At 40.4% G+C, this 13,032-nt stretch overlaps 1 protein-coding gene across 1 annotated transcript in view; it reads left to right on the top strand.

Moving 5' to 3' along the window:
- UBR1 (ubiquitin protein ligase E3 component n-recognin 1) overlaps positions 1-12,618 on the top strand; it is a 73,065-nt gene extending 60,447 nt beyond the window's left edge. Inside the window, exons 38-47 of the mRNA XM_034417743.3 lie at positions 1,067-1,134; positions 1,496-1,652; positions 4,024-4,111; positions 5,685-5,818; positions 6,544-6,652; positions 8,008-8,064; positions 8,278-8,355; positions 10,291-10,461; positions 11,639-11,740; positions 12,219-12,618. Coding sequence (XP_034273634.2) covers positions 1,067-1,134; positions 1,496-1,652; positions 4,024-4,111; positions 5,685-5,818; positions 6,544-6,652; positions 8,008-8,064; positions 8,278-8,355; positions 10,291-10,461; positions 11,639-11,740; positions 12,219-12,360 — 1,106 coding nt within the window. The 3' untranslated portion in view covers positions 12,361-12,618. The remainder of the gene's footprint in view (positions 1-1,066; positions 1,135-1,495; positions 1,653-4,023; positions 4,112-5,684; positions 5,819-6,543; positions 6,653-8,007; positions 8,065-8,277; positions 8,356-10,290; positions 10,462-11,638; positions 11,741-12,218) is intronic.
- Positions 12,619-13,032: the final 414 nt, after the last annotated feature.

Genomic DNA, 13,032 nt, shown 5'->3' with positions numbered 1-13,032 from the left:
GTCACTTTTTTCAATGCCGTTGTTACTTTCAACAGTTACTAAATGAAGTGTTGTAAGTGGAGGACTGCCTGTAAAAGCAGTGCAGATTTGCAGCTGAAATTTTCTAGGATTCAGTACAGGAAAGTAACCCAAACAAATATCTAGGTGTAATGCATTTATTTGATTATGAATTTGTTTTGTTTGTGCTCAAACCGTAGCAATTTTCTTCAGGTTAGCTTTTTTTAGGTTTACTCATTCTTAGACAAATCTGTTCCACTTCTCTTTTGAAGTTTAATCCATTAAGCTTTTCTTTAAATGCACCTCTGTGTTTTTCCTTGCTGCTGTGTGCTTTAATAAACTCCTTAAGTACTATTTTAAATAGACAGGTTGTTGCCTCCAGGAGCTTATAATTTGGTAACACTGAAAGGCCCAGACTGCTCCAGATTGATTACCAGTTACAGGGCTTAAAATGACCTTGTGTTTCTTTGTTAACAGAAAAGGGAAGACATTTTATTTTGCATTGGCCCTATAACCATCTTGGAGGGAAGGAGAAGATAGTGGCAGCAAATACTAGATGAAGACAGTAACTGCTCTATCATGCCAGGTTGTGCTGCTTGAGTTTTTGGAATATGTTATCATTTGTCTAGAGGAGTTAGAGACCTAAGGGAAGGGTCATGACAATAATGTAAACCAGGGGTCTCCAATAGTGGTGGGTTGCCCCTGGTTCGGACCGGTTCTATAGAACCAGTAATAAAACCGGAGGGAGGCTCTGCCCACCGACCCCGACGTCATCAGAACGCTTCTGTGCATGCTCAGAAGAGCGTGTGTGCGAGCAAAGCGAGCGAGTGCGCGCAGCCCCATTACAAACCGGTAGTAAAGGTAAGTAGAACCCACCTCTGGTCTCCAACCTTGGCAACGTTAAGACTTGTGGACTTCAACTCCCAGAATTCCTCAGCTTTGCTGGTTGAGGAATTCTGAGAGTTGAAATCCACAAGTCTTAACGTTGCCAAGGTTGGAGACCCCTGATGTAAACAATGAATTTCAGTTTACTGTACCATTTTCTGAAATGTCTGTTTTGCTTTTGTAGTTCTTTTGCCCAATTTAAAAGTGGAAGACACACCATCTCTTTTAGATGTAGACCTCTTCCATGTTTTGGTAAGTGTATTGATGGCTTCTGCTAATATTAATGTTCCTTATTTTTTGAAACTTACTGAGTAGATCCAATCTATGGGTTTTTTCCTCCTCTAGAATCATATCTGTAACAGTTCTTTTATGTAGCTGTTGAAAATAATATGTTGAGATGACATTATTTTCATTTGGATTTGATTTCAGTTCATTATATCCATCTTAACATTAATTAATTTAAAATGTGGTATCAGATCTCATGGTTTGGATTGTTTGGATGAGATTTATAGAACCTTTATTTTTAAAGCATATTTCATCATGTTGCATGCATAGCTGTTTTTAAACATCTATTATGAAAGCCGAGTGAACCAGTTTCTTGTTTCCTTTGTAGGTTGGATCTGTGTTATCATTTCCATCTTTGTATTGGGAGGATAATGTAGGCTTGCAACCTTCAGCTATCAGCTCAGCTTGCAATCAACTCTACCTCTTCCATTTGTTTACTATGGCCCACATAACCCAAATTATTCTTACTACAACAGCAGATGGAGGTATATTTGATTTTAATGTTTTTTAGATAATAGATTAAATCACTTTGAGGTTCTTCTGCCAAAGTTTTGTATACTTTCCATTTATATGTATAATAGTACTTGTGTGCATTCCTGCCTACCTTCCCTGACCTAACAGTGCAAAAAAATCAATAGAGCCCAGAGGTCCATTGATCATATCCACTTCTCTCATAGTCCTGGCATTAGTGGCTATAGACTTAGGCCTGAGAAAAATAGATTCATGTTCTGCCAACAGCTGTGAACAGAAGAGAGCATTCTGGTGAGGATAATATCATTGCACAAGATTTTTTAGTTTTTGATTTTCAGATGTATCTCCTGGGCAACCCATCTGTGCATTTGTTCCTTTTTCTCAGGTTTGTTTCCCCAGCCCAGTTTTGAATGCACCAATGGCTGTGCCAGGCTTACTTTAGTATATTGCTATTAACCAGTAAAATATGAAATGGTATAGGATGTGGGTACTTAGACTTTCCCCACTATCAGCTGACCTCTAGGCTTCCAGAATCAGTTGATCTTAGTAGACTCTGATCAGTTCTACAGGCTTTGGTGCAGGTCTTACTTGCAGGTACTGTATTTTCTTTGTGTAATTGCATATTGTTTTCAGTATTACTGTTTGATTCAGAATTCTTTTAAAAGAAAAAAGTGATATATGATTTAAATCAATAAATGATTTTAGTAAATCAGTAAGGATGTTAATGCTTTGTATTCAATATTAAAAGATTAATATTGTAGCTAAAAGAACACTCATGCTCCATAATTTATTTAACAGGTTTAAAGTCACATTGTATATACTGATCTATTTTGCTTAACTTTCTTGTTTATTGCAAACTGAATTTACTTAAATGTTAGTAATTTAACAGTGAATATATACCGTATTTTTCGGACTATAAGACACACTTCCCCTCCACCCCAAAAGTGGGTGGAAATGTCTGTGCATCTTATAGAGTGAATGTTGCTGAAGTCCTGTCCACCCGCTGGCCCCCACCCTTTGGCCCCTGCCTCCCAGCAATTTGCCTCCTTGCAGCAAAATAGTAAACAACCTGGTTAGCTTCAACACAGCCTGATTTAGCACGAGCAGCTGATTGGCGGTTAGATCAGCCTCCCGGAATATCAATAATCAGCTGTTCCAGGCTGTGGGGATTGCTGCCGCCCATCGCTGTCACCTGGGGATCACTGCCGCCTGGGACAGGCCAAAAATGGGATGCACGGAGGCCAAAAGCAGGGTATGCGGAGGCCAAAAATGGGGGGCACAGAGGCGGGGATAGGCAGCAGCGATCACTGCAGCCTGGAACAGGTGATCATCGGTATTCCAGGAGGCTGATCCAACCGCCAGTCAGCTGTTCTTGCTAAATCAGGCTGTGCTGAAGCTGACTAGGCTGTTTGCTGTTTGCTGCAAGGAGGCAGATTGCTGGGAGGCAGAGGCAGAATTTTTTTTCTTCGTTTCCTCTCCAAAAGCTAGGTGGGTCTTATAGTCCGGAGCGTCTTACAGTCTGAAAAATATAGTAAGTATATATATATGTAGGGTTAGTTTTTTGATTTGTACAAAACCAATATGTTTCTGTGTAGGTATTTTCCAATGATTTTCCTTTTTTCTTTTTGCATATTATTTTGGAAAGAGGTGAATTCTTTTTACTATATGTTTGTCTTTTGTGGGCTGGAAGTTAAGAATTAATTGGCATTTAGCAGTGTTACGGTGTTCAACCTGACCTGGATTGTGTGTATCCAGATGAAATGTATATGAATGATAACAACTGCCTGCACCATTTTAATTGGGTTTTCAATTGGGATGCAGCATTTAATTTACTTTGGTTTCTTAACTATGGAGGAGTATAGTTCTACTAGTTGGACTTCTTGGTAGATTTCAATACATTTAGGCAAAATATTCTTTTGGACTTGGGTGGTCCTCCTTTCAGGTCTTTCTTGGTAAACCAGAAGTAGTCCTTGGGATTGTGCTATTCAGTAACTAAGCCATTGATCTATGATGTCCTGCTAGATTTCGCCATGTCTCCATGGCCGTATCCATGCAAAATCAATGGAAGATTCATACCGAGCTTAGAATGGGATGCCATTGATGTTCTGGTAGTTTCCAGCTCTGCTTCCCCTTGGCATTCAAATCCAAAAAGTAATATTTTCAAAATGCAAAACCGATGAGTTGGATGAGAAAGAAAATATGGTATTAAATCCAGATAAGATGGAGATATTATTGGACAGTTCCCAGCTGGGGTGTTTTTTATTTTTATCTTTCACTGGATTCGAAAGTCATATTGGTACTATTATGATGATGCACCAGGTACAAACATTCATAAATCAATCAGATTTGACAGTAGTTATTAATTGCCAATAACGATCTTTTCAGTTTGTTCCTCTGCTCAGGTACTGAATGATAGTGAAGAAGCGCGTGCTGCTGAAGCATTTTGCAAAGAAATTTGCAGATACACAAATCGGTAAGATAAACATGTTGCGTTGCATTTGTGTTTCACATTCTTCAAAAGAAGAGGGAAAAGGTTTCTTCAATTCAGAGGTTCACAATCAGTGATTTGCTTGTGACATTTACTAATATGTTGTGCAAACACATCAGTGAATAAATCTCATGGGGAAAGGGATTAGGGCAGAAACAAATTTAGAATAAAAAATAAAAATTTAGCTAGAAAATTTTATGTGGCTTGAAAATATAGTTTGCTTTTGGTTTTCTGATTGCAATTGTTAGTTTGCATGAGAGCCAATTTGCTCTAATAGTTAAAATATCAAGCTAGAAACCAGGAACAATGAAGTCTAATCCTGCTTTAGGCATGAAAGCCAGCTAGATGACTTTAGGCCGGTCAGTCATTCTCAGTGCAACTCACGTCATGGGGTTGTTACTGTAGGGAAAATAGAAGGAAGGAGGACTATAAGGATATTTGCTGCTTTGAATTATTTATTTAAAAAAAAGTGGGATGTAAATAAACAGGGTCACAATGGCTCAGCCGTTAAGACACTGAACTTGTCAGCTGAAAGCCAACAATCTGGATTCAAAATCTAAGCACCATGCAATGGGGTAAGCTCCCATTCAGTTTCTGCCAACCTAGCAGTTTGAAAGCATGCAAATGCGAGTAGATAAATAGGTACCACTTCAATAGGAAGGTAACAGTTCCGTATTTTCATGCTGGCCACACGATGACAGAAATGTGTCTCAGATAATACCTGGCTGACAATGGACATGCGCACTGCCCCCTGACCAAGTCAAGGACGGGGAAGCCTTTATTAATAAACAAATAAATACAATTGTATGCAATGTTATGATTTATTTTTGGCTTGGCTTTGTATCCCACCTAAGTGGTGAACCACTTCATTAGGAAGGCAAGGTACTAGCTGTTTCAAACTGAAGGAAAATGGGCTAAACAAGCTATGATTGCTTAATTCATCTTTTAGATTAAACAGAGCACCATGACTGGAAGCAAATCTGATTTAATGCAATGTGGCCAAATTATTAGATTTGTTTATTGTTTTATAAGCATAGTTACCCCTCTCTCTCAGAAGGGGTAAATAAATAATTTAACAAAATATTATCTAAATAATTTAACAAAATAAATAACATTACTTTTGACAGAGCAACACCTTTTTGGGCAGCGGTTAATAGCATGAAGGGGAGAAAAGGTGATAAACAGAAAAAGGAAAGCAGGGCATAAAAATGCCTTTATAGCAATCTGCTTAGCAGCCTTTTTAATAACTAATGTACAACTAACTGGTTGTACATTAGTCGAATATAACTGGGTACTTCTAGAGTGAGATTAATAATTTTTGCCGTTTTTCCATAAATGTTCTCAAATATATATTTCTTGATGGAAAAAAAGATTTTTATTTTGGAGCATAGCAAATGAAGGAATGCTTTTCAAGAAACAGCATTGCTGCTTTAGTGTGAGGTTTTTTTTAATACATATTTTTCCACTATGCTCTGGTCATTTATTTTTAATCAGTTAGGATTTTAATCCAATTTCAAAATTTTGAAAATGCTAAATCCATGCATTTGAATTGTTATAGTTGTTACAGCTTGCAAGTTCCAGGTTGGTATTTGTGGGATTGCATAAAGAAAGGCATCACCCCCTACCTCCGGTGCGCTGCTTTATTCTTCCATTATCTGCTGGCAGTACCTCCACCTGAAGAACTTTCATCCGGTAAGTACCTGGGTAGGCTACCTCGTTAACTTTGAGGTGGAGCCAAGTTCAAATTGTTCAGGAAACAAAATGTGTTATTAAATATGGATAAAATGTAAATATCAATTCACATCCATCACATTTCAAAGCAGTACTCTTCATTGAAAACCCCTCTTCTTAAAATGTTGCTCTTTGCTGTTTTCTGGTAACTGCAATTATCATGAATATAAAAAGGGGGCAGTATAATGCTGATTATTAAGGGGGGTTTTTCCCCCCCCCAAAAGAAGACACATTAAATTATAGAAGCTCAATGCTCTGTGCATTGGGGTCTTTCTGATTGGAGAGCAAATAGTTCTAATTTCTTGTTAACTCTTCAGTATCAGTTTGCTTTCTTAGAGGTAGAATTTTACAGCCTTTACAGAAATGATCAGCATGGCAATTGGTTGTTATATAAGAAGCCTCTAGTTTTTCCCCAGTGTAAGAAAGCTGTTACATCTTGAATTATTAAGGTTACAGTCACCAAGAAAATAAACCAGCAGCTCTGCTGATCTGTAAGAACAAGAATCTTCATCAATTCCTTATGTGCAGACTATTGTCTCATTCTGGTTATTTACAGTATTTTTTTATACTTATTCAATTGATGGACTGCATAGACTGCAGTTTTTGAATAAAGAAAGCTTTTATCCTAGGTGGTGCAATTAATATCTAATTATTATATCTAATATCTAAAATTATTCTTTTAACAGTTTTAGAGGAAGATCAGTTCAAGCCACTTTGTGATTATCTGTCTCTACCTACCAATCTCTTCATGCTTTTCCAAGAGTATTGGAATATTGTGGAGCCTTTACTTCAAAGGTATTCTATATTGATACAAAACAACAGCTAATATGCAATAGGCAAACAAATAAACTGCATTATTAACAGATACACAACATGCTAAGATAACATATGGGTTCCCACAGTCCAGTGAACTACACGCTACTCATTCTCATTTTGTATATGTGTTAGGGAGCAGTCTGCCAGTAGAGAACAACCATGACCTAAATATAAGTAGATTAACAAGTTTAGTATTTATTTAATCATATTTAATAATAATAAAATATAAAACAATTCTAAGGAATTTTATGCATAATAATTGCTTATCTGTGATTTGGATTTGAGAAAGCTAAGCTCTCCTTTATCTTAGACCTTAGGGAAAGCACTTTCAGGTTGCTGTTGGGATTCTCTTGGGAAAAATAGTTCACTCAGCCTGATGCATTAGTTTAGACAAATCAAAAGTTAGCATATATAAAAGTGCAAAATGATGAATAGGAAGAGCCACTCCTCAGTCTTGCTGTAAGCATAGGAGTTTCTCTTGGAGGCAGGAATGAAAACAGCTTGAATTAATTCCAAGGTGAGATTTGCAGACGTAAGAACAAAAAGATTAGAGGGATGGTGCATGCAAAAGCTGATTTCAAGAACTAATAATGGAAAGGCCTGATCTGCTGTTTGCTTGGGCACTGTTCTCTGCTCCCAGGGTTCCTCAGCATCTTGTGAGTCATGCACTTAACTGTTCAAATATAAGTGCTTGAAATGTGTCATGTAGACGTCTAGAGATTCAGCAGTGTGACATGGCTGTTAAAAAGGCAAATGCATTTTTGGCTATGTCAGTAGACAGAAGTAATTCCATTCTATATTGAGTGGTTCTATTCTAAGCAAGATATTTTTTAAGAGATTCTGAAAAATTGTGGCAAATAGTAAGAAAAGCAGTGAGGTTGATCAAAGAGAAGATGCTTAAGAGAAGAGCTTGAGAGAAGTGGATAGGTTTACCTTGAGAAAAGTTACTGAGGAGAGACATGATAGCTATTTCAACTACTCTAATGGGTGTCACGCTGAATAAGACTAAAACTTTTTCCTTGCTGCCCCAAAGTGCAGTCCGCAGAATGATTTTGTCATGTAAAATAAGACAGATTCCAGCTGAATGTTAGGAAAAGCTTTTTATTTGGATAGAGCAATTCAACATTGAACCGGTCATCAAGAGACATGCTAAGTTCCCCTTTGCAGGATTTGTTCAAGGAACACCTCAGCAGCCATCTTTTGGGATGGTTTAATAGATTCCCGCCTGAATAGGAAATTATACTCAGGGGCCTAAACATTTCTTCCATTTAGGATTATGTGTCTTTCCCCTTGTTTTTGCCACTGTCAAGACTGATAGAAAGTTTTTCAAACAGATGGTGCACGGATCCTGCTGTGCTTTGCTTCTTGGAAGGAAAAAGTATTGCAATAAGGTAAGTTTCATTTTTTTGGCTTTACTTTTACACAACGTTTCTCAATCTTGGCACTTTGAAGATCTGTGGATTTCATACTGACTGGGGAATTCTGAGAGTTGAAGTCCAGATATCTTCAAGTTGTAAAGGTTGAAAAACACTGCTCTAGCAGATGATGCTTTGATACCTCTTTGAATCCTGGCTTACAGTAATTCTTCTTGTTTGAACAACTAGATATCCAAGGGAAAGAAATAAATTGATAGAGCTTCCAGAAGACTACAGCTGCCTTTTGAACCAAGGATCTCAATTTAGGTGAGAAATCTGCTGATTAGATACACTTTTTATTTCATTGAACCAGGTGCTCCTGGTTTGGACCGGATCAGCCGATGGTGGCGGGTGGTTTGGAAAACCGGTAACAAAAATCCCTGCACCCCCTCACCATGCCCAACTGAGCTGCACAATCATCAGACTCTGATGATCATGTCCCTCCACGGTCCTCTCCCAGGTGACAGGGCTTCATCGCCGCCTCTTTTCCTCACACACATACACACACGCCCCTGTCACACTATGGCCGCACAGGAGACCTCTCTGGCACAGCGCAGTTCCAGGATGGCGGGAGAGCCCAAGGAAGCTCTGCCCCCACCACCGCTATTGCTGCCCACCTTCACCAGGCCCGGCCGTGCCACTACAGAGCCCGCTGTGCTTTCCCTTCAGCCTAGGCCGCAGCACGGGCGGATGCAGCCCCAGCCAAGGCTGCCCTGACTGAGCAATCACCGCGCCTCTGCAGCAACAGGCGTGCCGGGGCCACCTTGCCAGCTTTCATCGCCTCCATGTGCTACGTGTGGAAGGGGCCGTCGCCACTGCTCTCGCCACCATCCCATCCCACCTGGCTGCAGAGTGCAGATGTCCGCCTGCCTGAAGCAACCCCACCGCCGTTCACTTTCGTTTCATGGCGGGAGAAGGAAGAAAGCGAAAGGCAGCAGCGTTTTGCTTTCTTCCTTCTCCTGCCGCGAAATGAAAGCAAGTGGCGGGGTTGCTTGGGGCGGATGGACGTCTGCCCTCTGCAGCCAGGCGGGATGGGAGTGTGGCAAGAGTAGCGGCGATGTGTGTGCAGTGCATGGAAGTGATGAAGGCGGGCAAGGTGGCCCCGGCGTGCCTGTTGCTGCAGAGGTGCGGTGATCGCTCAGCCAGGGTGGCCTTGGCTGGGGCTGCCCAGGCTCCACGGTGGTGTGGCCGAGCCTGGCTCACTCCTTGTGCGGGGAGTTGCCACACCGGCGGCTTCCACCCCTCTCGAATGCACCGTGGCTGAGCCTCCTTCCCTCGGAGCGCCGGACTCCACAGGCCGAGTTCCCAAAGAACCTCTGATAGGCAGGTGGCTGGGTGGGAATCCAGTGGGCTGCTTTGGAGCCCCAAGCCCCGCGGAGCCAGCATGGGAGGCATGGGTGGAAGGCTGCCTTTTCTGCAGCATCCCCCTCCCCTCTTTAAATTGCCCTACATTGGGGGGGGCTCTGCCTTTGCAGAAACGGAGCGGGTGGTTTATACAGAGGATTGATGTGGGGGGGATGCATGGCCTCCGGGATGGAGAGTGGGGCAAGAAAAGGCTCCGATGTTCGCGTGGGTGGCAGAGGGAAACTCAAAGCGTTGGGGGCTTCAGAAGGGCAGAATGTCTTTCAAAATGTGCAGCTCCTGGCTCTAACAGTGAGTGACGTCAAGTTGGCCACACCCACCAGGTCACACGACGAATGGGTAGTAAAAAAATGTTTTAAAAAAGTAAAAAAAAAAAAAAAAGGTTCCCAAGATCACGTGCCACAGCTGATCCCCCCCCCCAGTTGTTCTAGTTACCTTCCCAAGCCTCCTTTTGGTGTGTACGGTGCATGCTCATGCAGCACGTGTTTGGTGCGAACTGCACATGTGCACACAGTGCATGCACAGCATGCAGCATGCATGCACAGCCAGCAAACTAGTAGCAAACCGGTTCAGATTTCACCACTGGGTATGAACCTGTATTAATACAAAACTATTTGCAAATAGCTAGTTTCACTCTCCATTGTAGCTGATTTCTATTGCAGTGAAATATAACAATGCCAAAAAATACTTTCTAATTGTTATTTACTTTCTAATTGTTTCATTGTACGAATATTAGCGATGAAATGGTGTTTGTTGATGATCTCGCACTATATAAGAGCACCTTTCAAAATAGCCACCTTGGTTCCAAATCTCATTGTATAATTAACTTTACCTTTCCAGGTGCCCTCGATCTTCTGATGATGAAACCAAACATCCTGTCCTATGTTTGTTTTGTGGGGCTATGTTGTGTTCTCAAAACAGCTGCTGCCAGGTGCTAGTAAATGGAGAAGAGTTGGGAGCTTGCAATTCACATGCAGTTTCCTGTGGTGCTGGAGTTTGCATTTTTCTCAAGTAAGTGACAGCTGGAAAATTAAGCTAATCTAAACTAATTGAAGCATGGTGATGGATTCCCAATCTTGTGCATTCCAGATATATTGGAGAATAGCACCCATAATTTAGATCAGGGGTGAAATGCTCCCGGTTCAGACCGGATCACCCGATCCAGTAGCAATGGCAGCGGGTGGTTCAGAGAACCGGTAGCAAAAATCCCTGCACCCCTGCCACCATGCCCATCTGAGCCGCACGATCAGAGGCTTTTCTTTTTTTTTTTTACTTTTAAAAGCATTTTTTCTACAACCTCTTTTAAATGCTTTTAAAAGTAAAAAAAAAAAAGCCTCTGATGATCGCGCGGCTCAGCTGGGATCATCAGAGGCTTTTCAAAGCATTTTTTTCTGCATTTTTTCTAAGAGGTTCTGCAACCTCTTAGCCGAAGAGGTGGTTAAAAAAATGCTTTGAAAAGTCTCTGACAATTCCAGCTGAGTTGCCTGATCGGCAGAGGCTTTTCAAAGCATTAGAAAATATGCTTTGAAAAGTAAAAAAAAAAAAAGTTGGCCACGCCCACCCAGTCATATTACCCCACACACACACCAAGCCACGCCCACAGAACCGGTAGTAACAAATTTTACATTTCACCCCTGATTTAGATGCCAGCTCAAGGAAAGAAGTGGGTAAAAATAATTGTTCTACCTTCTTTTATTCATGGAGGGATAAGCGGCCAGTTTGGATGAATTATAGTACAGTTAACAAAGACTGGAATGATTCCAGAAATTGGATAGTGTCTTCAGTAAAAAGGAATCTTAGAGCAATGTTTCTCAACCTTACCAACTTTAAGATATTCCCAAGCTGGCTGGGGAATTCTGGGAATTGAAGTCTAGACATTTTAAAGTTGCTACGGTTGAGAAACACTGCCTTACAGTATTTAGAGAAGATATAAGTATTTATATGGTGGGGGGAGAGATTGCCCATGTCGTAACTCTTCCCACTTAACAAAACTGTGATCCTTGAGAATAGTGGAATGGGTAGGAATGCTAGCTAGCAGAGAAAAATAAGTTGGAAACTTTCTCCGCAGACTTCTAGATATGATCTTCCTTGTTTGCACATTCTTCACATTTTGTACTAAGCTTGCCAGCAAATTTCTGTTAGTAGATTTCAGATTGTTTTTTTTTTTAAATCCTATTTTCTCCTTAAGAATCAGAGACTGCAGGGTTCTGCTGATTGGTGGCAAAAATAGAGGTTCTTTCTGTCCTGCCCCTTATCTAGATGAATATGGAGAAACCGATCCAAATCTGATGTAAGTTACTGTTTTCTTTTTATTTTGTAAGAAGCTGTATCTTCAGTGGATGCTAGTTTTTCCTCATACTTTTATTTAGATTAAGTCCTACTGTGTCATAAAAGTGCCAGTAAGATGTCACTTAATTTTCTGAGCAGTAGAGACTTGTTTGCTAGTGAAAATTTGAGGTTAGATTTGTGCCTGATGCTATTGCTTCTAAATATTTCTCTGTGAATTAACTAAAACTACCCAGTAGTAAGAATCCTTCAGCAGTGGAACCAATTACCCAGCAAGTTGGTGGGTTCCCCCGCCTGGGCCAAAGGGGACTGATAACAGTATTTGTTGGAGATTTTTAACTGGTTGAATTAATTGGCCTGAATGGCCCCTTCCAAATGTATAATCCTTTCATGCTGGGAGATGTATCTGAGCAGATCAAATAAAATGCTGCTAAATATTATTTTTTAAATCCCAATAATTGTATTTTTATTTCTCTTTGAAGAAGAGGCAATCCTCTGCACCTGTCTCATGAACGATATCGGAAGCTCCACTTGTTGTGGCGACAACATTGCATCATAGAAGAGATTGCTCGAAGCCAGGAAACTAATCATGTCTTTTTGGGATTTAATTGGCACCTGCTCTGAGTTTCAAGCTCTTTGAGACTAAATTGTCAACACCTCACTTGTAAAACATCATACAGAGAATATGAAGAATCTTAGTTTAAGAAAAAACGACTAGCCCACATCTGCTTACTGAAACTTGTGGGCTTGAATTTGGTTAGAAAAAACAATGCATGCATACAACTTCCCAGATATGAATGCTGAATGATCAAAAGCAGAATTGTCTGGATCATCAGTAAGCTGACCTTTTCCACTTATCCAAATTAAAAACAGTCAACAGTATTTTCATTCTTTTGCAGCAGCAGTTCTAAACACATAGTTTCAGTGCATCTGGATATAAGAACAAAGGGATTTAATCTCCTCTTACCACATTAGTTGCTTCTGTTTCCTCTTTTAGTATAGCAGGTCTCAAAATAAGTGTAATCTGTAACTGGCTTTGCCCGTGACTTATCTTTGGGTGCAGCATTATAACAACCTGAGGGTGAAGCACTACACAAAGTATAACAGCAAGGTATGCTGGAAAGGAAGTTAATATTTATTGTGAATCCTTTCAGAATGAGAATGTGTTAGTGCAGGTTACTTCGTTAATTCTGAGAGGTTCCAGTTAGCTTTAATGTATATCAAAAATTAAATGCTTTGCTCTTGGCCTATCCCAAAATGGGAAGGAACTGCACTGCTGGAAAACAGGAATCAAAA

The sequence above is a fragment of the Pantherophis guttatus genome, chromosome 1 (assembly GCF_059756535.1).
Source record: "Pantherophis guttatus breed Tessera chromosome 1, ASM5975653v1, whole genome shotgun sequence".
NCBI classification, from domain to species: domain Eukaryota; kingdom Metazoa; phylum Chordata; class Lepidosauria; order Squamata; family Colubridae; genus Pantherophis; species Pantherophis guttatus.
Note: the sequence above shows the minus strand (reverse complement) of the source record. Positions and strands in the feature narration are given on the sequence as shown.